At 37.8% G+C, this 24505-nt stretch overlaps 2 protein-coding genes across 8 annotated transcripts in view; one reads left to right on the top strand and one right to left on the bottom strand.

Moving 5' to 3' along the window:
• The window catches only part of tbc1d30 (TBC1 domain family, member 30), a 23548-nt gene extending 17406 nt beyond the window's left edge, over positions 1-6142 (top strand). For 3 of the 5 annotated variants that reach the window (XM_030149887.1, XM_030149889.1, XM_030149892.1), the window contains 3 exons: positions 792-1019; positions 1277-1363; positions 3273-6142. In XM_030149887.1, the coding sequence (XP_030005747.1) occupies positions 792-1019; positions 1277-1363; positions 3273-4495 (1538 nt within the window). In that variant the 3' untranslated portion in view covers positions 4496-6142. The remainder of the gene's footprint in view (positions 1-791; positions 1020-1276; positions 1364-3272) is intronic. The other 2 variants (XM_030149888.1, XM_030149891.1) reach the window with 1 other exon arrangement.
• Positions 6143-7054: 912 nt separating this feature from the next.
• Positions 7055-24505, bottom strand: part of prkcq (protein kinase C, theta) — a 31271-nt gene continuing 13820 nt past the window's right edge. For 2 of the 3 annotated variants that reach the window (XM_030149893.1, XM_030149894.1), the window contains exons 3-18: positions 23315-23514; positions 22309-22369; positions 18253-18433; positions 18131-18162; positions 17962-18047; positions 17001-17130; positions 16372-16481; positions 16133-16262; positions 15174-15343; positions 14541-14714; positions 14347-14438; positions 12059-12121; positions 11795-11933; positions 10969-11157; positions 10242-10370; positions 7905-8063 (exon numbers count right to left, since the gene is read on the bottom strand). In XM_030149893.1, the coding sequence (XP_030005753.1) occupies positions 7905-8063; positions 10242-10370; positions 10969-11157; positions 11795-11933; positions 12059-12121; positions 14347-14438; positions 14541-14714; positions 15174-15343; positions 16133-16262; positions 16372-16481; positions 17001-17130; positions 17962-18047; positions 18131-18162; positions 18253-18433; positions 22309-22369; positions 23315-23514 (2045 nt within the window). Of the gene's footprint in view, positions 8064-10241; positions 10371-10968; positions 11158-11794; positions 11934-12058; positions 12122-14346; positions 14439-14540; positions 14715-15173; positions 15344-16132; positions 16263-16371; positions 16482-17000; positions 17131-17961; positions 18048-18130; positions 18163-18252; positions 18434-22308; positions 22370-23314; positions 23515-24505 lie in introns of all 3 variants that reach the window. The other variant, XM_030149895.1, reaches the window with a different exon arrangement.

Below are 24505 nucleotides of genomic sequence, written 5' to 3'. Positions count from 1 at the left end.
GACTTGGTTCTAATGTTGCTTTTTCTTTAGAGCAAATGAGCATGAATAAATCATTACCACCGTCACTTTGGAAAGAGCAAAGTAATTAGAGAAAACAAGCAGGACCACCCACTGCTACAGGCCTGCAGAGTAGATTTTAAATCATGCATTATATGTAATCCTGTCAGACCAAATGCAAAAAAAAAGTAATTTAAAAAGCAATAGAAGAACAGGTTACTTTTTCTTAGTGAAAGATAATTGAAACAAAACCCACTTAAACTCTGTATTTTATTCTGTTTTAGTCTTCAAAGGTATAAATGCATTGTGATGAAGATGAAGAGGGCAAATAATGTGAGATTGAATGCATTTCTGTGGTTTCCAAAATAATTACAATCCAATACAGAGTTGTTTTTTAGGAACTGTTGTTGATCATATAAAATAAATAAATACTCAAGCAGCTCTTTTTGCTTCAGATAGTCTTGAGAAGCTTTTAGATTTGTGTCATGAGTGATCAGATAATCTTGATTAAAGGAGATGAGAGCAAATTAAATAAGTAAAGAAGCTTAAAGAGACCTAAAAAGACACACTGGATTTGTCTGAATTGTGTACTATGCTGAAATGTTCTTTATCATTTTGGACCAAAGCCTCTGACTCTAATCCCTGAATCTCCTGATTTCTTATGTGTCAATCTGTCTGTCTGGGCCAGAGGAAATCTGATTGCACTAAGGCTCTGAACTGGAGGAAAAAGATTTCAATGTGTCATTACAGGACACAAAGTGAAACCTGTCTTTGTCTGTGTTTTGTACACCCAGACCAGCGCACAGAGCAGGGTAACATTGCAGAGCTGAGCCCAGGAGCAGTGGGAGCTGGAGCAGGAGGAGCTGGAGGAGGTGGAGGAGGTGCTCGGGCAGAGCATCAGGCAGCAATCAACAGCATGATGATGGAAAGGATGAGCACTGACATCTGTGCCCTGAAGAAGCAATATGCACGCATCAAGAGACGGCAACAGCAACAGGCTATGCAACTCTACATTCGCACAGGTAGGGGACATACTGAAGTGTATTCATAACATGATTTACATTACTTTCCAGAAGATAAAAAATGTCTTTTCACGCAAAGACTTTTTATTTTCCTCTGTATATGCACAATTACCCACTTTCCCCAGGGAATATGATCAAACAGATAACAAATGCTGAAGCAAGTGTAAGGCTGGGTCAAACCAAGGTTAAATTTCAGTTAGAGTGATGGAAACACACAAGAGAAAGCTTGATATTTGACAGTGATGTGTGACTTATAGGACCTGTACCTGAAGTGGCCACAAATCCAGGTATTCTCCAGGACCATCCCAACAAACACATCAGGGGCACTGAACACCACACTGACGGTATTTGTTTTAATACAGCCGCCATTTGAGCCTGGGTGTTCTGGGGTTGGATAGACCTCTCACAGATTCCTTTGTGTTCATGACAGAAACAATCAAATGATAACCCTGCAACAAAATATGTTTTTTCCATCATGGGTTCCCAAAGCAGATCTTCAACTGTCTTTCTATTTCTTAATGGACTAATAAGAAGTCAGTCTGTTTTTTTTTTTTTTGTTTTTTTTTTATGGCTTCCATTTGTAACTGCAGAAGTTCCAGAGACCGTTAATGTTGTTCAGCTGAACTCAGTCTTTAAATAGATATGCCTCTGTGCGCTACACCCTCTTGAGCAGACATTTTGAGTTGTTAAGGTCAGAAACACACAGGTGTAATTGGTATTGTCTAAAATGGTTGCATTCTGTTCAGGTGCATCACTTTCAGGCCTTCAAGTATTGTACATGTTGCTTCACTGGAATGGCCTCCTAGGACAACTAGATGTCCTCAGTAACACCTGTGCTTTACCTTCTTGAGCAAGATAAACTGTGGTATATAAAGCTTTGAAAGTCTGGTGAAGGAACCCATGATTCAGTTCCATTTTTTTAGGGCTGTTTCAGCACTGTTTGCTTGGTATAAAAATACTGGAGCTGCAAGAACTGGTGGTTTCTTCTGGGATTTATTTAATTTGATGTAGTGGAAGCAAAATTTTGGAAAATTATGTTGTAAATCATAGTTCTGCTAAACCTGATATTCCAACATTCTTTCTGATTTCTTTCACTGTACATTGGTGGTTGGCTCTCATTTCTCCACTAATTCTTGCTTGTTGCGCCTCTTTCATGCTAACATATGATTTGTGCAACTTGTGTAACAGTATTACATTGAGATTTGGTTTCTGCTTCCAATATAAACATCTGTGAACAAATTTGCATACACACTGCAGTAGGTCAGCAATGAACATGTAAACACATCCTAAACCTCCTTAACCAGATTTGTACAGTCATGTTTATGTTGATGTGGCTTACTACCATATCTTATATCAGAAGTCATATTATGTAATCTTGTATATTTAGGGAGAGATATTATTCCCATCCAGGTTCGGTTTTATTCTATGACTGATGAATCTGTGGAATATAAAGCCCTCTATTGGCTACTAGAGGTGCTGCCCAGCTTTTGGTAACAGCTGCTCCAACTGCAGAATGTGTTTCCAGCTGTGCTTCAGCTGTTGTGTATTTGCATGGTTAGTAATTCATATCTGTAATTAATCTCAGAGAAATAGATCCTTTATACTGTTTATTCACTACTTAGTTGAATATTAGAGTGAAGTTTTGCTCAGTTTTTAAGGCACTCATTGATTAGTTGCTGCAAAACACAATTAACTAAGCAATATTTACTTTGGACAATTTCAATTTTGTGGGAGGAAAAATAGTCATTTAATTAATTATGTATCCAAATATTTCAGTCATTAGAGGAAAAGGAAGAAGCCAACCATATAACTTTTTTTTTTATCAGGTGGATACTGTCGTCCACGGCCAAAGCTGAGGTTTTTAATGAACGTCATGACTAGACTGACTGTACAATGTGCCACTTTAACCACTGTTAACATCTTAAAGTACTGCCTATTTAGTCTTTATCTCAAATGTATACACAGGTTCAACTACAGGGGTTGGACAAAATAATGGAAACACCTAACATTGTGGCATCATAGAAGGTGTTTCCATTATTTTGTCCAACCCCTGTACATTACCTCTTAATCCAAATTTATGACATGTGATACTGAGCTACTGTATACAATAAAACTGACGTGAAATTGAGTTGATCAATGAAATGACAATCTCAAATGTTGCACTGTCACACACTCCAACACTGTCCATCACCTAAACCTATTTTTTTGTTAGTGCAGTTCAGTTTCTCCTTCATTTTCAATCTTCTCTTTCAGAGAAGTGCCCCGCCACCCGTGTCCTGGCCTCCCAGCTGAACCCCTCAAGCACAGTGATCAACCACCTCCTTGTGGGTCGAAAACCACATGGAGGTCCCCGGGGCTCCAGACCTACATCCACTAGTACATCCACACTACCAGGCACTCGATCTGCTGTTCTGGCGCAGGGTTCACCAGCCAGGCAGCGCTGCAGCTCACTGGCCTCCAACAGCACTGGGTCTCCAGGGAGTTCAGCAGGGGGCATGGGGTCACCATGGCGAGCTCATGTCAGGGCTCACCGCAGGAATGTAGCCCGGGCCAGAGCACAGCTGGGCTTTGAAGATTCAGAGGAAAAAGAGGAGGAAACTGAAGGATCTGTGAGAAGAGAGAGTGAAGAAACTAGGGAAGACGAAGATGAGGAAAGAAATGTTGAGGACCAAGAGGAGCCTTCATCTCCTGACCTCTCTGTTACAGGGTCGGCATGTGAAGATGTGACAAAAAATGCCCACGTGGGAGATGTAGTGGTGCAGCTGAGTTCCTTAGACCTTGAAGATGAATCAAACCCGAACTCACAAAACAATGCAAACACACAACCCAATTCTCCCTCCACGGTACCAGAGTTTAATACTGCATCTGAAGTTCCTCTTCTGCCCTCATCAAACACACAGACAGAGTCTGACGAGTCACAAGGAAACACTGGTGCTGACAGACAGATTCCTACCATTGCTCCACCTCCATCTCATCACTCCTCCAACTCCTGCATCTCTTCTTCCTTACCTTCCCCTTCAAACACTTCCCCCTCCCCAGCTCCATCCACTTCTGTTGATCCGTCTGTCTCCGTCTCCGCCTCCCCCACACCACCCTCCACCCATACACCAACCTCTACATCCCATTTCCCATCATCCTCTTCAGCTAACGGTCTCTCCACTCTCTTCACCCCACCATCCTCAGGTTTTTACAAGACTTCCTGCCCTTCTACTCCTTCTCTCTCCTCTATCTCCTCATCTACCAAATCACACATGTCCTCTTCTCCATCCACCCCTGCTTTTTCATCCACCATCTCCTCCACTCCTAAACAGCAGGTTTTTTCCCCCTTTCCATGTGTGAAGCAGCCTAGGAAATCAGTAGCAGCCAGAAACCTTGGTCTGTATGGTCCTACATCCAGAACACCCACAGTACAATTCCCTCAACTCAGCCGCAACCTCAACCGCAGTAGCGCTGCTGGCACCACTGGGAGGCGCTAAAAACCTGTAATAGCATCCTACTATTACACCACGTTGCCTCCAACATATCACAAAATCACTATCCATTTTTTGAGGTAGACTGAAGTTTCTATAAACTTTAACATTACAGACACACTTTTACATTTATAAACTGAGTAACTTTAAAGTGTAAATTTCTAGTAAGAGGAAATTACACTTGTTTAGTGTTTCACCTGCATGGGTACTGTTTTACACCATACCTGAGGAGTTGAATTCCAGGAATAGGATTTTACAGTGGCCTATGCAGATCTGTTACCATATTAGATGCATAGATGTGAATTCCAAAGCATTTACGCTTGACATGTGTATCTCTACAACAGTGGTTTGCGATCCTTAATAAAAGGATTCTCTGTTTACTGAAACATGAAATGAGTCAGTCTGGACAATCTCTTCCTCCAGGACTTATGGACAATGTGTAAAAACACCGACTTCCCTTTGAGATTACACAATAGCCATCCAATTGTTACTATGCCAAGTATTTATAGGAAACCACACACTGAAGAAGAAATGCCTAAGAAAATATCTGAGTGAAGATTGTAAAAGAGAAATATGCTGTTGTGATGTCCAAAAGCACTTAAACATCTTTTTTTCTGTTACATGTTATCGGTCTTTATGCATCCACGCTGTGTCTCTAATGTTGGATATGAGGAATGTAATATGTGAGATATGATAATACAGTGTCAATGAAGGCTGATGTGAGCACTGCTTGACTACTTTGTGTTTTGGGGTTTGTAGAGAATTTGGCAAACCTAAAAAAACAAACAAATTAATCATCTACATAAACTAGATGGTTCATAAATGTATATTTTGGAATGTAAATGTGCAAAATTACCACATCACATAAACCGTCAAAGTACTTTTTAATATGACCTTTCACTTTTTGAGCTGGAAATATTGAGGCAGCTGAAACTGGCATTTATTTGTCTCGCCCTGTACTTCTCTGTCTAGTAAACTTGCATACACAGAAGAGACAAACTGTCAGGACAAAGATGTTTGAATCAAGGCAAGAAAAAAATGTGTCTCTTTTGGAGTAATTTAGGCAGTCTGGATGTTGAATATCAGTGAGGGAAAAATGACTTGCACCCTTTTTTTTTTTACTGTCAAAAGCTCAGTATTTTTCTTTCTTACTACTGTGTAGAAAGTCTGAGAAAGGAAACAAATTCTTCAAAACAATGGAAAATTTGTCACTTGACCTGGCTCATGTTTACTTTCCTCCATTTTTAGTTTCCAAAATAATAAAAAGAAAACCAGAGTTGTCGAAAATGATTTAACTTGAAAGCAACAGAAGATGTGTAAATAATGTGATTAAGGTTAGACTGCTGTAAAGAGGAGCTTTAAAGTCCAGAGGCTAATGTTGACATCATAGTGGTTTGTGTTTGTGCCAAGGCTCAGTTTGTTGAAGGTAATGACAGCATTGGTAAATAGCTGGAGCAGATGTCATCTTATATTTTCTGGTTTTACACCTGTCTGCTACCAGAAATGTATTCATTACACTTTCACCTCACATCAGCTGTCATTATTGACAGTAATCTCATTAGAATGTTGGATCTTCAGTGGTTATAATGCATTGCATGGTTCATTCACATTCGCTCTTTCAGTTTTGTACTGGAGGACTGGGAATATACTAGGGAAAAACTTTAGAGCCTGTATTTTTTTTTTTTTTTTTCTTTTCAGTTTTACCTGATTTTCACCGCCAAAACTTCAGACCCGTGGTTCCTTCATTGTTGCTTCAGTATCATGTATCATCTGATTCAATGACAGTTATTTTTAAGTTATTTCACATAAGCAGTAGATATTGCTATTGTGTAAATGCATTGCGAGTGAACACATTCTGAAGGGAAATGACGCCGCTGTAAGCGTACCTCATGATTCCATGGAAGAGGTGTGATATCAGCTGTGGGTGCAACCACATTCCAAATAAAGAAATGTTAGAAAAAAGTGACACAGATCTTTTATTTCCTGAAGACATATCACAGCTATGTAACTGATTAGTACTGTTTTAACTGGTGGCTGATAGTATTTTTACTCATACATTTTTAAGTCTTAGTTTTATTTTTTGTTTGAGTATTTGACTTCAGTAGAAACTGGTTAACATAAACTTTGGATGTCATGTGGTCTGCACTTCTGCAGTTTCTCTTATTCTCCAGAACATGTTGATCCATCCTTTGGGATCAAAAATACAATGGTTGCATGTGATTATTATTTAACAAAAATGGACATTTGACTAATTTGTTGCTTCTCAATTTACAGTCTACACAATTTCGTTGTTTTTACTGCACGATAAAATTACTCTACCATGATGTGCACTCACCTTAACACTAAACTTGTATTCAGTTTTTTTCTCACCAGCAGAAACCGTTTCACAAGTTTTCTGCATTTCTTAGTAATTTTCCTAAAAATAAATCTTTAAGGGTGGTAAGTGGAAAAACTGAGATGTTCCTCTTTGTCTGCACCTCCACCTCCACTCAGTATATTTTGTGTTACACTGCACACAAACAAAAGTGGTTTTTATTAGAATTCTGCCCTCAAAAGACAGCAGTGTTAAAAAAACAAACATTTTATTGTACAGAATTCACAATGACAACAACCATAAAAACAACCATTTTGCAGTGATCTGAAGAGAACATTAAAAACATTTTTCATCAATCTATGAATCAGATATAAGTTACATAAACAAAACCCTAATATTCACCTCTGCTACACATGGACAAATGAATCCCCTCTGACACTATATCAACAGAATTACATTACAGTTATTTACATGTCAACAGACCATTAAAATGCATTTGTTGCATTTGCACCTAAACATGAGGTAATGGATGGTATGCTATTATGATCAGAGATGGAAAACAAAGAAATAACAGGACGGTTTGGCCTAAAGATAAAGATACATCCAGTGTAACTAAATGTTTCTAGTTTGATTTGCTTGGAGTGTTACGAGGCACCATAAATTATTTACAAGCACATTTTCTATTGGCAGCACATCCTGATGAGCACAAAAGCAAGTTGAGGAGATGAATACTATGAAGAGCAAGTCATTTTAATTACATACTTTTAATAGTTGAGACATTATGGTGAACACTGCTTTCTTTGTGAATAATCTTAATATCGTTGCCGTTTGACTTGGATTAAATATTTTTTTGTTGTTTTGCTTTTTTTAAAAAAAATGATGTGTGAATGTTACATAAAAATGAGGTGTAAAACACATACAGTAACGCTCCTGTCAGTTATGTGTTTGTGCCGTACACCCTGGACACTCCCTCAGTAGTTATGTTCCTGTTTGTAGATGCAGTTGAATCCTGTGACATTCGCTGTCTCCAGTCTGGTTGTGTTTAAGTGCTGGTTGTGACTGAAGCGGCTTGTTTGTAGGTAGTTGGTAGGAGGTTGTTGGTCAGCGTCCTGTGACATGTGCCATCCCCGGGTTGACAAAGGAGAAGTTTTTGAACATTGTCTGGTCAACACTGTTGATGAGCGTCCGATCAGCGCACGACAGCCGCGGCTTCTCGTTGATGAACTCTTTGTCAAAGTTACTGCAGTCACTGGGTGACGTCTGCATGGGTGGAAGGGGGAATATTAATTTATACACCATAATAATTCCACTGATCTACTACTACTAATACTACTACAGTGGTGGAAAAAAAGTTTATCTTCACCCCAAGCATTTTAGAGTGCATTAAAAATCACTCTTAAGTCATTGGACTCTGCCAAGTATTGTTCCATTCTCCAAACCTATATTCTCCTTTCTGCACATCTGCTCTGATCCACCAAGGTCAAAACTGGATATTTCAGTAAAATAATGAAACATATCCAGGGCACGACATGTTGAAACTGTCAAGAATTTAGTTTTGTTATTATTTCTTGTTTAACAATAAACAAACATTTTGCATTTGTTTATGTCTGTCTGATGTAGACACACATTTTGAAACACAAAGAAGATTTTTCTGCAAATATTTTATAATAATATTTGAGATTGTGTAAAAAAGTCCCAAAACTTTTTTCCACTACTGTACTTCCAGTTGCTCCCTTTAGGGGTCGCCACAGTAAATCCTCAGCTTCCATCTGAGCCTGTCTCCTGTTCCCTCCACCTGCACATCCTCCTTCACCACATCCATAAAGCTCCTCTTTTCCTCCTGCCTGGTAGCTCCATCTTCATCATGCTTCCACCAGTATATTCACTATCCTTTCTTCACACATGTCCCAGCCATCTCAATACGTCCTCTTTCACTTTGTCCCCAAAATGTCCAACCTCATCTATCCCTCTGATGTACTTGTTCCTAATCCCATCCATCCTCGTCATGTCCACATCTGCAGCTCTGCCTCCTGTGTTTTCATCAGTGCTGTGTTACTAAACTGTACTGTCTCACCTCCATCATCTACACCAGGGGTGTCAAACTCATGTTAATTCAGGGGCCACATTCAGCTAAATTAGATCTGAAGTGGGCCGAATCAGTAAAATAATAACATAATAATATATAAATAATGTCAACTCCAAATTTTTTTCTATGTTTAAGTTAATAATAGTAAAAGTTAATTTACATCCTGAAAAGGTTTACTTCTACAAACTATCCTTTTGAACAATGTGAATAACATGAACAAACTGAAAAAAATAAGTGTAATTTTAACAATATATTGCCTCATTTTATCATTTACACATGTACATTATAACTTACAGATCACAGTGGATCTGCAAATATACACAACATTTAATAACAGGCAGATCTTGTTAAAATTGTACTTCTCTTAAGACATTTCAAGTTGTTCATATTTGTTCAGGTTATTCACATTTTTTTTTTGCAAAATTATACTTTGTTTTAGTGTAAATACATGAAAATATTTACAAACAGAAAAATTTGGAGTTGTCCTTATTTCTATGTTATCATGATAGTATTTGACTGGTCCTGCACACTTGAGATTGAATTGGTCTGAATGTGGAACCTGAACTAAAAGGATTGTTAATATCTTAGTGTAATTTTTGCATTTCACAAATTCATCCCAAGGGCTGGACTGGACCCTTTGGCGGGCCGGATTTGGCCCCCGGGCCACATGTTTGACACCTGTGATCTACACCTTTCCTTTGATCCTTGCAGATCCTCTTTTGTCACATCACTCCTGACACTTTTCTCCGCCCACTCCACCTGCCTGTATTCTCCTGTTCACTTCCGATCCACCTCCCCATTGCTCTGAACAGTTAACCCTTGACACTTGTATCCTCACTGTTTCACCTCCCTCCCTTTCATACTCTGTCTTGCTGCAGCTGACTGCCATTCCTCTTCTTTCAGATGCATACCTCCACCTGTTCCCTGCTCTCACTACAGATCATAATGTCAATAATCCCAGTGATCTAACTTGCATAATTTGATCTACTCTCAAAAATATCCCCAAAAAAGCATCAAATCCTCAGCAGATGGATATAGATATTTTTTGTCTGTACATTTTGTTGTAAAATGACTCTAATTTGTCATTTAAGCACCTCCTGGATAGTTGAAATTTCAGCTCTAATCAAGATTAAAATAAAACTATGCAGCAAATATGTACAGGAGGCAAAAGCAGGTCCCATATTCTGTTTCCATCACTCTTCATTTGATAGAACACTTGTTTTTGGTCCAATCTGTATGTTAATGTAACAGTTGGAACCACTGCACATTTAAACATGGATCTCTTTCAGATACCGGATGGTTATAAATAAACTGTGCTGTATGCCTGCTGTATCAGCTATACATATACTCACCAAAGTTGGTTTGAAGGGAGGTGCCACCTGTCTCTGCTCCAGTGCTTTCCAGTCGGTGCTGCTGAAGAAACTGTGCTGCCTGATGTTACCCTTCACTCCCAGACGCTCCTCAGGCTCCCGCACAAACAGCTGTAGCAAGAGTAACCACACAATACTACATGTAAGCACATATGCCAAAGCACATACAGGTACAGTCAAATTCAACTAACCTTTATTTCCACTGGTGTCATTTTTCTGCACTGCAGAAGTACCGATCATCTGCCAGTCGGTGTATACTACTGAGATCATTTTACTTAAGTTTTTTGTTGTTACAGTCTGATTTTATGTTCAGTGTTTATGGGTCTTGTGAGTCAGGTTTAAATACATGAATCCTGTGCTGTGATGACTTTATTCCTAATTTGGTTAATGATTTAAGAGGATCTAAAACTGGTCTACAGTTTGTCATCATCAGTGGGTGTCTGATAAACTGCAGTACCCGTGAGTGTGTCCATGTTCTTTCAATTCATTATAACTGTTCTGAAAAGTGTGTTAATTTGTGAACATCTTATTTTACTCATTCATCCAATAGCAAGTAAAAGGTTAGATTAAACATTTCCTTTATAAACTGATGTTGTAATTAGTACATCATTGCACCTTTCCACTGTCTACATCATTAGATAAGTACCCTACACACCCACACACAGCCACGTAAATGGACACACACACACACACACACACACACACTGACCTTGATCAGAATGTCTTTGGCGTCTCTGGTTAACCAGCGTGGATAAACAGGGTCATCAGTTCGTATGGACTGAAACAACTCCTCTTCATCACGGCCGTGAAATGGAGATTGACCAATCAGCATCTCGTACAGCAGCACGCCAAACGACCACCAGTCCACTGAGGTGCTGTACTTCTGACCCAGAAGGATCTGACACACAAACACACAGGTACCGTTCAGTCACACAGTGAATCTGTAAACAAAGCCTATATATTTATTTGCAGTTAAAATTTCTGGGCTGTTTCCCCAATCAAAAATAGAGTTATGTAAAAAGTGTTTTTCTCCTTGGAAAACATCAGAGTTGTTATATTAAATTCCTAACAGCTGGGTTGAGGGATTACAACTCCATCTGTTGGTCTGACACAACTCACAGTAGTTAAACTGGAAAAGTAAAGAGTAAAATACATCATAGGTATAAAACAAAACTGCATATCTACAGTGTAGAATTTAGTGTTGATTAACATTTCATTTTCATTATAGATTTAGTTGTTTATTTGGACCCCTAATCACTTGTCAGAAAACTGATTTTCTCCCTATAATTTACTCAGCGTAAGGTTTGAATCACTTTTCTGTTATTCATCCAATAATACCATATTCCAAGATATTCAGTTTCTTATTGTAAAATGTGACAAAAAAGCATCAGTTGTCACATTTGAAAAGCTCATGTCTGTACAAGTTTGGCTTTTTTTAAGAAATGATGATGAATCAGGCCAAACAATAACCACATTTTTCATCAATCAGTTAATTACTGCAGCTTTTCTTGGATTTCCTGAGTGTGTGTGATCACCTCAGGAGCAATGTAGTCAGGTGTTCCACAGAAGGTGGAGGTCCGGGAGTCCTCTTGCATGTTTTCCTTACACATGCCAAAGTCTGCTATTTTTATATGTCCTTCAGAGTCCAACAAGACGTTATCCAGCTTCAGATCCCTTCACAGGAGCGGGAAGACGAACAGGAAAGATATAATTAGAGAGCAGTCATTCGGCCTTGTGTGTATTGATATTCTGTGCTGTATCAGTTGCAGTCTTGCTTTAGTTTTGCACCGAGAATGTACCTGTAAATGATTCCTTTAGAGTGCAGGAACTGGAGCCCACAGATGATTTCAGCTGCATAAAAACTGCAAAACAAAGGCAGAGAAGCACTGACTATTAGATTTGATTCTCCTCCTGCTTGTAGTAAATGGTCCAGGAGACAATTTGAGCTAAAGTCTGCTTTAATAATTTTGTAAAACTATTGTATTTTTATGTATATTCTAAAACACCTGCATTTTTTTGAAACATGAGCTTAAGGTGATTTCTAACGTGAACAAATGAATGGCTGGTAAAATGTTCATATATAATTTGTATAACAGTTCATCATTTAACATTTTGATTTGACCAATATGGATGATGATGATAATTATTCATCAAGAAGATTTCTTTAAGAAACAGTTATGCTGGCGTAATTCAATAATATTTCAACAATATTCATCCACTGTGACAATGAACTAAAATTATCATGATACAATAGGTATAGATATTTTTTTCAGATTTTAGTGTTATTAATATTTTCTATCAAAAGTAATGCGTAACCAGGCAGATAGTGGATGGGGCATTGTATGAGACCAAGGTATGGTCCAGACAGTGATACAACTGCACTGAAATAGCATATTTTTTAACTAATCAATTAATTTGATTAAATATTGGACAGGAAAATATTCTTAACACAATAGGTTGAGCCATATTTAAAACCCAGTTTGAATCAAAGACAATAAATGTTTGCAAAGCTCTGATCTGTGGCATTCTGAAAAGATGTTCCAAACCACTTGCTTTTCAGGCCTTCGTGACTTGATCATTTATACCATCTTAATACGATGCAATGAGTCATTTACTACAGTTGAATTTCTAATCACTGTTATATATAACACTATATTCTAAAGCAAGTCATAGATTTGACATCCTGGTATCACCAGTCTTTAGTCAAGCTGAAATGGGACAGTTCACAAGTTTTGGTCTGACCTGAGCTTTGCATACAGTCATGAGAAAAACAAAGAACACCCTCTTTGAATTAAATGATTTACCTAATGGGAATTTTTTTTAAATCATACGGTCTTTACCGGGTTCTAAACCTATTTAAATCTGACCTCAAGTGTAAAACAACACAACAGATACCACCGGGTCATTATTTATTTAACAAAAAAAACAAAGAAACCAAAACTGAGAAACAGTGCATGAAAAACTAAGCATACTCATGGTTCACAGAATCCCCTTTAACTCCAGGTAATCATTTTGTGTCTGACTTTATCAGCCACTCTGTGATTGGTATCATTGTCCTGTTACATGACCCAGTTTCATCCAAGCTTTAGTAGCTTGACAGATGGCCTCACATCTGACCCTGAATACTCTGATACACAGAGGAGTTGATGGTGATATGACAGACTCCAAGCTGATCAGTTCCTGTGGCTGTAAAACAAACCCAAATCATCACCCCTTGACCACTGTGTTTAGCAGTTGGTATGAGGTGTTTGTGCTGAATATGACACTGTGCATCATGACCAAACCTCTCCACTTTGGTCCAAAGGGCATTGTTCTATTAGTCTTGTGGTTTGTTCAGATGTAACTTTGCAAACCTGAGATGTTCTTTTAAGAGTTTTAGAAACCCTTCCAAACAGGTGACTGAACAAGCTATAAAATGTTCAGTCATTTTAAATCACACTATCATGGACTTTAACATTTAACATGCTAACTGAGGCTTGTAGAGTCTGAGATATAATCCTTTTGCCTTTTTTTTTCTTTGCAGTTTCTCTGAGCATTGCATGGTCTGGCTTTGGGGATGAATTTGCTTAGACGTCCGCTCCTGGGAATATCTGCAGCTGTCCTGAATGTTTTACACTTATCAGTATTTTTTCTCACTGTAGAATGATGGTCTTTAGTCTGTTTGTAAATGTCCACGAACTCTTCCCAGACTGATGAGCAGCAGTTATTGCTTCTCTATGCTCATTGCTGGTGTCCTTCCTCTTTGGCCTTGTATTAACACATTCCTGACCAGACTAGCTCCAGACCCAGAGGCGGTAACAGTTGGTGTTGATGAATTATTTGTTCAGCAGTATCTGGCTGTTCTTACCTTCTTAATTCTTATGGAAGCAGCATGGGTGTACTTTATATTTCACTAACTGCTTCTTCCATTTTTGTTTAAAAAATGGCAGTCAAATCTGTTGTGCTTTTTACACTTGAGGTGGGAATAAAATAAACTTTGAACCTAGTAATATTTTTTTTTATCATGTCCTGATAGCTGAGACTGTAGAATGCAAAGAGAGTGAATTGTACAGTTGTTTGTCTTTGGTTCTGACTTTTGGATACATACATGGATCGGTGCAAGTCAAACTTGTGGCAGGATTGTATGTGGAACATGAGATCACCTCCATTCAGATATTCCATCACAAAGAACAAGTTCTCCTGCAAAGAAAAACAAAAAACAGGCATAAGAGGTCAACAGAGAGGGATGATTAAGTGTTTAGTGACATGGCCATTGTACGTCTAACTGTACATGGTTAGAACCTTTGTCTGGAAGGTGCAGTAAAGATGTGTGAGGAAGGGATTTTCCCAGGCTAAAGACAGGACCCTCCTCTCCACCATGGTGCACTCGACATCATCATCCATTAGAACCACATCTTTCTTCAGAGCCTTCACTGCAAAGAACTGCCCACTCTTCTTCAGTTCTGCTAGAAACACCTGCAAACAGAGCACCAGCTTTGAAAAATCACCCATTTCTAACCCTGAGACTTTTCTACCGCTGATTTCAAAGCAGTATCATGTTAGCAGTTTTCTCTGGAAACTGTCTGTATGAACAAGGATCACTAATGTGCTATGGTTACACAGAAAAAATATCCAAAAAAGAAAAGTCCATCTGGAGTTGTCCAATGATGCACATTAAAGCCTGAAGTAAAATGTGCATTATTTGACAAAGACTGTGAAGAGGACAGTGTTGACACATCCATCTGTTTGTTTGCACCATTAAAAGACTCTGAATTGATCGGTGTGCTCCAGCTCGTATTATTTTTTTCCAAGTCTGCGGTCCCAGATGACTTAGCTGGATTCTGTTGGAGGATGGGTAAACCATCCTACTTTTCTAGGACAGTTCTGATGTAGTTCCTAATTTTGCTTTGCCTTTCTTCATGTCTTCTCAGATACCTTGCCAAAGCTGCCTTTCCCAAGCATCTTGTGCAGGACAAAGTCATCAACAGTGAACTTGGATTGGTGGTCCTTCCTGGGAACAGCGTACAGAGGCTCTTCCCCTTCCAGCTCCTCAGTGAGCGGCCTGCTGGTGTCTGATGGTCCCTCCCATGAAACACCCTGCATCTCTGGGTGAAGAGGCAGGTCAGCAGAGGGATTGAGGAAACATACATAGGAAAAAAGGAAATGTAGATTTTAGACATTAGAGCACAGGGGTCAAACATGCGGCCTGGGGGCCAAATCCGGCCCGTCAAAGGGTCTAATCCGGCCCCTGGAATGAATATGTGAAATGCAAAAATTACACTGAAGATGTTAACATTCAAGGATGTGAAAATCATTTTAGGTCAATTCAATCTAAAGTGGGTCAGACCAGTAAAATACTAGCATAATAACCTATAAATAATGAAAACTGCAATTTTTTCTCTATTGTAGCATAAAAAAAAGGAAAATTACACAAAAATGTTTACATTTACAGACTAGCCTTTTACAAATAATGTGAATAACCTTAACAAATATGAACAACCTGAAATGTCTTCAGAGTAGTATGTAGAATTGAACCAATATTCTGCCTATTACTAAATGTTTTGTGTATTTGTAGATCCACTGTGATCTGTAAGTTGTAATGTGCATGCATAAATAATAAACTGAGACGTAATATTAATATTGCACTTATTTTTCTTAAGAATTTTTAGGTCGTTCATATTTGTTCATGATATGTTCCAGTACAGTTCGTAGATGTAAACATTTTTATTATGGAATTTCATTTTTTTCACTCAAAAGCACAGGAAACTTTGAAGTTGACACTTATCCTATTATTTATATTATTTCACTGGTCCGGCCCACTTTATATCATATTGGGCTGAATGTGGCCCCTGAACTAAAATGAGTTTGACACCCCTGCATTAGAGAGTGTGTACCTTTGTTTGCAGGTGTCGCTGTGGCTGGTAAACCCATTATTATCCCTGATGGCGCTCGAACCACTCCTGACTGGCCTACGCCGACTGGACCTTCTCGGCTGATAATGTCAGAGTCTCGGCTGCATCTGGCCTATAAGACCAAGGTAGGAAATAATGTTGCAAGAATTTATTTTGTTGATTGCATTTAAAACATTCTTCAGTTTGTAAAGGAATATATTTCCTTAAATAAACTGTCTGACCTGCTGTTTGCTCTCAATGATGGCCAGGGCTTCAGCCATCAGTTTTTGGTTGACTCCACACAGGTTGGCTACTTTCTTCTGGCATTTATGGTGGACGTTCATGCTACATTCTGCACAGAACACCAGGAATTACCACAATTTACCAAATAATACAGTATGCCATCAGAAATGTTAACAATGACAAAGCAATAATAATATTACCAACACTCTGAGGAATAAGACATTTCATTCACATGCATCTAGAGCTGGGCCATATAGCAAAAAACACCACAATTAAATGTAATAATTTCTGTTGATCAATAAATCGTAACCTTAAAGCCCAGGACATTATCATTTACTTGCATTTAATACATTTAAGTGAAACATTCTATTATGTCTGTTGCCAGTACGTATCAATATTTTTTTTTATCAATCAGGCCTATATCAATAGACATTATTTAACACACATGAAAAAGTGTAATTAAATATGACATGTTTTGTGTAGCTATTTAATGTATTATATGTAAACTTAACTCACATTCACGATGGAAAATCTACCAACAACTATGAGTCCTACTGGTGACAAAGTAAAGATTTCTTTCAAGTTTCAATGCTTTTATTTCAGAAATCACAAAAGTTTCCCCCCTCACCCTCACATTTGAGCCCCTGCTTGGCCAGCCCCCACAGCAGAGTGCCACAGTGTTCACAGAAGGTGGGGCTTTTGTAGTTGTAGACTTTAAACCTGTGGGGCATGTCAATCTTAAATCGCTCCTTGTGTATCTGCAACAAAAAAAATCACTCAGATTAGGATTATTAAGTACAAAAAAAAAAAAAAACATGGTGGGCCGTTTTGTACTTTATAAACTGTACTATTAACCCATAAAAACCCAGTGCTACTTTTGTGGCAGTTCCAAATGAATTTTTCCTCTATATTTATCCTTTCTTAAGTGATTTATCACTATTTATTGTAATATTATTCTCTTTGCTTTATATTTTTTCAATGGCAATCATGTATTTTCCTACATTTAATTTACTGATCATATAGCTGTTCATAAAAGCTCAGATCAAAGTTAAGGGTTATTATATCAGAAACAGAGAAAACTGAAGAAAAGTGTGACTTTTTCAGTCAAGTCTATCAATAAGTGAATGTAGCCAAGTGTATCCATCCACTGTCATTGATCCAACTCCATGGGTTTTACTGGTGAATAAATGTTGTAGAAGATGATGGTGTTTCCTCAGTAACTACGGAGCCTCTGAACGTCCAAATGGATCATATTTGATGACCATGAAAAGATGAATAACTGTACTTTACACCAATTATTTACATGTATTGATAGGATCAGTGGATTAACAGGTATTAAACAGTTTAGATTAGTAGATGATTTTGGTCGATGGTGGATGTTTGGGTCTTTATGGGTTAATATGGAGGACACATGTGACTGAGGAGGAAGTGAAAGATGAGAAGGAAAGTAAAAACCACAGCTGATGTTCAGAAGGCATTATAACCACAATTAAACAAATCTCTTACACATATTAACCATCTCCATATTTAACTCACATGTGAAACGGTGACTATGAACGTGTGAAAGAGGCTGTGTTTGCTGAACTTACCATTGTTTCTTTGCTGTTGATCGCTGAACCCGTGCATTTGGCGATAACTTTGTCAATGCATTTTTTGTGGATAGCTGCATTGCATTCTAAAAGATGTGAAATGACTGGGTTAGATGGATGGGAAAGCTTTACCATACTCAACAGCAGTGAAAAATAATCTCACACTTACGTCTGCACTGATAACCCTGCTTGTTAAGACCCCTGCAGTGGAGAAAAGCAAATTAAATGAGTAATGTTTAAGAGGAAAATGACTCATTTGGTGTGGTTTGTTATGCGAGTTCCTTTGCATACCACACAAACTCTTTACAGACGGAGCAGAAGGTTGGCTGAGGGAAGAAGGTGGCGCTAAACTCATGGCACTTGACAACGTGAACTTTGGCCTGTTTAATGGCACCTCGTCTCTGATGGAGGGCGAACAGACCTTCTCTTTCCCGTTCAGTGTCTGGTTCTCCATCAGTCTGACCCACGGCGTCTGAAACACCCAACAGATTTCATTACATTCATGACAGAAACACAGAGAGAAGACACCATTTCAACATAATAATAAAAATGATAATAATAATAATGGATTAGATTTATATAGCGCTATTCTATGAATGCATACTCAAAGCGCGTACAGAAGATCCATTATTCATTCACTCTCACATTCCCCCTCTGGTGGTGGTAAACTACATTTGTAGCCACAGTTGCCCTAGGGCAGACTGACGGAAGCATGGCTGCCAATCTGCGCCTACGGGCCCTCTGACCACCACCAAACATTCACACACCAGTGTGAGTAGCAGCACTGGAGGCAAGGAGGGTGAAGTGTCTTGCCCAAGGACACAACAGCACATGGACAGAGCGGGATTCAAACCATGGTTGCCCCAAACCATGGCTGCCATGGTGCAACATGCAACATTAACCCCTTAACATCTGAATTTATTCATTCATTTATTCATTACCTGAAACCCCGGGTTACGGGGCCTGAATTTATAAAAAGTATACTAAAAAATACTTATTTGTGTTTTTGCTTTTGGTTAGATGCGAGTGGAGATTGTTAATTTGCCGATAGCACGTAACATAGATAGTGTTTTGGGTATGTTGCATATTTGCAACAACAGGCAATAAAGGTTAACAAAACACATTTTCCGGTCTCAGGCATGGAGATGATTTTACTGATGCCACATTATTTTCAGTGTCCTGACTGTAACACCAACTATTTTAACTATTATTATCCAGACAAACAGAGCTCAAGCTTTTAATTTGGAACATGGGTGTCAAACTCATTTCAGTTCAGGTTCCACATACAGACCAATATTATCTCAAGGAGGCTGGATCAGAAAAATAATAACACAAGTGGTGCCAGGCACAACAAAGCCTGCACCTTGTAAGTATTGTACATTATTTTGGCATCGATCCAGCTGATATCATCATGTCTATGCGTGTGCTGATGCCAGAATATCAGTCGCCTCTATATATGTGCCAAGTTTGAAGTAAATTGAAACAAAATGTATGTTTTCATAGAAATTTGAAATTTCACCCATTGTAAGTAAATGGAAGAAGAATTTTTTTTTTTTTTTAATTCATAAAAATTTTTTAACTTTGACCTACTTTTCCCAAAATGTAATCAGATCTATTCTGGGTCACTGGCAATCTATAAACCCAATCTGGTATGAATTCAACTAATAGTTTTGCTGCTAGACTGTTAACAAACAAAGAAAAAAACAAGCCAAACCAAAAACAATACCCCCGGCCTTCCCTTTGGGGGCAGGGTAATAACCTATATATAAAATGACAACTCCATATTTTTCTCTTTGTTTTAGTGCATAAGCAGTAAAATGACAATATAACGTTTACACTTACACTGGCCGCCTTTTCACAGAAATCGATTAACACTGTTCTCTTCAGCAACACTTACAGATGTTCAAAAACCTAGCATTATTAATTGTTCTATTAACTCCTGGATTAATTAATAGAAATTTAAACCAAGGCTGCTTCTGATCGGTACTTCCAGTACCAGTTAATTTGCTGTCTATCTTCCTGATAAAAATGATGAATCCTCTAGAACTATGGTTCCCAAAGTTTTTATAGCAAGACCCAAGTGATCAGTTTTGAGTCTCTTCAGGACCCAAATGTACAAAGTCATAAACTGCTATAATGTCAACATTTTTACTTTATGTTCCATCATCAAAACAATGTTGAATAGATGTACTTGTCAGATCATCTGTCAAAGATAGAATAATGCCGATAAAATGTGTAAAATGTCAGTATAATAACTAATAACAGACAAATTGAAAATTCAAGGAACAACACAAATATGTGACTGACTTTTCACTGTACCTGAGTCTCTTGTTTTTGTTTTACTGTGTTTTCATCTTTTACAGTTTCATGTTGTTTCATTGTTTTTGTCCTTTACATCCTTTTAGTCACCATTTCTAATCTCCTTTTCTATTTTGATGAGGAACATGAATTCACACATCATATTCTTGCTGTACTCTTTGTTCTATTTTACTGACATTTGGTGACCTACTAAACACAGTTTTGTGACCCATTTTGGTACAGGCAGTTTTAGAGCATCGACCCCTAAAGACTGGGTTGACTCAGCTGGGTCCCAGAGGGTTTTCTTTTTTTTTCTTTTTTTTTTTGGGGGGGGGGGACATTTTCTTGTTAGTACAAAATTTTGCAATTCTGATATTTTCTTGGTGAGATGAAAAAAAATAATAGTCACTATTTCTTTATTGCACAGACTAAAAATTAAAGTTTTGATTTGAAGAATTTATATTTCTTCAAAATGATTCACCTATCCAGAAAAATATTACAAGGTGAAACAGAAATGGAAAATCCACTAATCCAAAAATGACAAAGAGCATGCACATAAACTCACTTCTTTCATGATTTATAGGTAAGGCTTGTTGTTAAATTGGGTTGAAAGAAATTGTGAAATATTCAGCTCCGCAACGATAAAATAACATCTTGTTAAATGTCTGGTTTTAGTTGTAGCATATTTTAATAATTACACACAGAAAAACAGAAACCTGAAACCAGTAAATATAATTTTAATATCTCACTAGTTGATGAACTGATTAAAAAGAAGTTGGATTGAACGTAAATTGTTTGACGATAATCAGTTCCAGCCCTTTTTCCCTTAAATCACAAACATCGGTATATTCATTTTCCGAACACTTGATGCAACATCTTCAGCTACAGTTTTGCTTTTGTTATCTCTCTATTATAGAAAAATAATCCCAAATTGGTGACAGAAAACAGTGATTATGCACATAATCAACACACAAGAAATATCTCTAGCTGGTGATTTTCCCTAAAATGTTCTTTTTCATTTTACTCTTGAAAGCAAAAATACCAGTTCATAAAATAAAATGTACTAAGCCTATTTATACACTGCTAAAATGGATTATATCACCAGCCACAGTGCATATTAGTTATTAAATTGGTGAGATAAGTGTACAGTGTGTGTCTCGGTGTTGATGGGAGGAAGTTCAGTGTGACTGCATCCTAGCCTCTCTGACACCTGTTGTTCCTCACATTCTCTGATTTCCTATTGGTAAAGTTTATTAAGAAACATGAGACGGCTTCTTCCATTTACTTGTCACTAAGTTCTCAGAGCTTGGCACGTTGTTAATGTCAGGAAAATACCAGTGAGAGTGATGTAACACAAAGGACTGACTGCAGTGTGCAGAACCAGCAGGGGGCAAACCATCCAAAGTCCTATTTTTAGTTTTGGAAAATGTAATTAGGCTTGGACGATTAAACCTCATTAAAACACATGAGGATGCCAGAGATACAGGCTTTTGTGGCTACAAATATAGTCTGGATAATTGCCAACAGTTTGCACTGGTTCATTGTGTTGATACAGCAGATTTTTTTTTCAAGCTAAATAATCTTTTTTAATGTCCAAAAGTGTGTTAGATCATCTGGTCAACATCAAAAAATATAATAAAATGAGGAAAAGTGATGTTTTACTGTGTGTGTAAAGACAGCTATGAAGGAACTGAGATTCAGATGCACTTTAAGTTTTCCGTGACGCACTATGATGACATGGCCTGTGTCTGGCAGCAGAAATGATTCCCATGAAATGAAAAAAGGAACTTAAATGTTGACAAATCATTTCTAGTAAGAATACAGCACAGAGCACTTGTATCAAAGACAGAGAAAACACAAGGCTTTTAAATGAAATATGCAACTTCAGGGAGCTGAATTCTACTTTCAGTTTGACAGATTTCCCTGGAACTATTGCTTTCATTTGGTCATGATTTACAAAGCTGCAAATCCCTGTGTGTTACAGTAAAGTGCACATATTGAAACTGATGTGGCAGCAGTAGTTTGAGCCAGAAGGGTTGAACCACTCACCGCTTTTCTCCAGATAATATCTGGCCTCCATCAGCAGGCGGCCCTGTGGCTTCAGCTCCAGCTGAGACACAAAAAGAAAAGGAAGAAATGAGAGGGGGAAAATAGAAACAAAAGCAGCATTTTAGGAAAGAAATTCATGAGAAAAATACAGACAGAATGAAATGGGAAGGATGTGGATTCAAAATGATGCTCCATTAACTGTGTGTGGATGGAAACAGTGTGTGTCTATGATCAGCCCTTGAGAAAACTCATTACTTGATATAATATCATTCATATCATGAACGTGATATGATTCATTGTTTACTTCTGATGTATTTCATAGTTAAAGAGCAGCTGGTAAAAGAAACAGACTGGTTACACTTGAAAGTAGAATGGTAAACTAATGATGATAGTGTAATTGTTGACATGGTTTTTTTTAGTGAAATTGGTCAGTTTTGCCCATTAGGAAACACTTGTGAACATCTCAGACAATATCTGGTATTTTAATCATTTAATCTCTAGAGAGTTGGTATTAAACTCATTTTTTATCTTGATCTCACTGATGTAGATGTGTTGTAGTGACACAATTACAGCATGTGAGCAGTAATTACTTTAATGTCTCATCATAATAGGCCTTGTTTTCTCATGAGCACAAGACCACAAACTGTTTCATAGCAATAAAAAGATAAAAACACACTGGGTCAGTTATAAAGACAGTTTGTGTTTTTAAGAGACTCAGGTCTTTTTCACTGTTGATATTTTGCCATACTCAGAAAACAGGCTTGGTTAATTACATTAGTATTTACCCGCTTAATGACATGACTTAGATCAGTTGGATAAAACGAAACTAATGTCCTCTTGCTGTGCATTTTAATGAAGGTAACACATGTTTTTTTCTCTTGACTAAAAGGAGGATTACCCTTTTTTGAATATTTGTTTTTTTGACCCCAAAAAGAGACAGTCCATCTGGATTTTGTTGGCGTAACCAAACAGCTGGTCCAAGAGAACATACAGACACTGTACTAACCCAAATCTCCAGTTTGCCATTTTCCTTCTTGCAGCGTGTTGCCAGAGAGTCGAGGGCCACCGTGGCCTCAGACTTGAGCTCAGCCGTCCGGTCTTTCACCATCACATGCATGATGCGCCCGCGGTGGATGTGAGCATCAAACGTTGTGCTCCATGGCGGGTACATAGTGGGCTTCTTCTGCTTATAAACCTGGCCCTTTTCTGCAGAAATAAAAAACTTCACTGTCACTGTGGCTTATTCTTAGCAAAGTACAGAAAACAATATGAAACTTAGGTGCATTTTCTGATTTCCTCATTGAGTTTCATTTCAATACTCGTGCAAAATTATTATCTTCTTGTTGAGTGTATAGTGGTTTCAAGTGATCACAGAAAAACTCATTATTTTGCCTGTATTATTTGGCTTTATGGTAAAATAAAACATTAGTGCGTTTCATTATACATCAATAAGACCAAACACAAGCAGTGAAAACAATAAGCAGTATCTCTAAACTGAAATACCTGTTTGTCTGGGTCAGTTAAACACACTGTCATCCATAAAGTTAGAATAATTTTGTTTTCAGACACAATCCTTTTTTATTCCTTTTTATACACATCAGTAATCACTTTTGACCACGTACAATGATTACATGCTGAGTCCCAATTATACTTTATCTATGAAGAATAAATCACATTATCAGAATCATTTCATGACAAGAGGTAAAAATGTTTTATTCAACCTTTATGGATAACAGTGTAATAACTGAAAACTCATTAAAGTCCAGGCTGCCGTGAACATGTGCACTGCTGTGTGTTTGGATCTATGATCTTAGTATTATTTGTAGTAACTTGGGTATTTTAATGAGGAGGCCGCAGTAGGGTAAATCAAAGATAAGGAGGATTTGATATAAAGATAAGGAAGACGTCAGACCAAAGCAAGATCTCCTATAAAATCATACAACAAATTCCCATGGAAAGCTTTATACCATTTTTAGTGAATTAGCTCTAAAATCCTGACAATGGCCCTGCACAAGTACTGTCTGTTAATAATACTGTTAATACTCTTAACAGCCACAACATCAGAGAAACACCAGGGCCTTTCAGTCATATTTGCTATAAACTACTGAGTGAATGACCCAATGAACTCAGGATTGATCCTATAAGATACTGAATAACGCAGTGATGGTTTTAGTCTTTACATGATAGTTGATACTAT

This window comes from Sphaeramia orbicularis, chromosome 12 (assembly GCF_902148855.1).
Source record: "Sphaeramia orbicularis chromosome 12, fSphaOr1.1, whole genome shotgun sequence".
In the NCBI taxonomy this organism is placed as follows: Eukaryota; Metazoa; Chordata; class Actinopteri; order Kurtiformes; family Apogonidae; genus Sphaeramia; species Sphaeramia orbicularis.
Note: the sequence above shows the minus strand (reverse complement) of the source record. Positions and strands in the feature narration are given on the sequence as shown.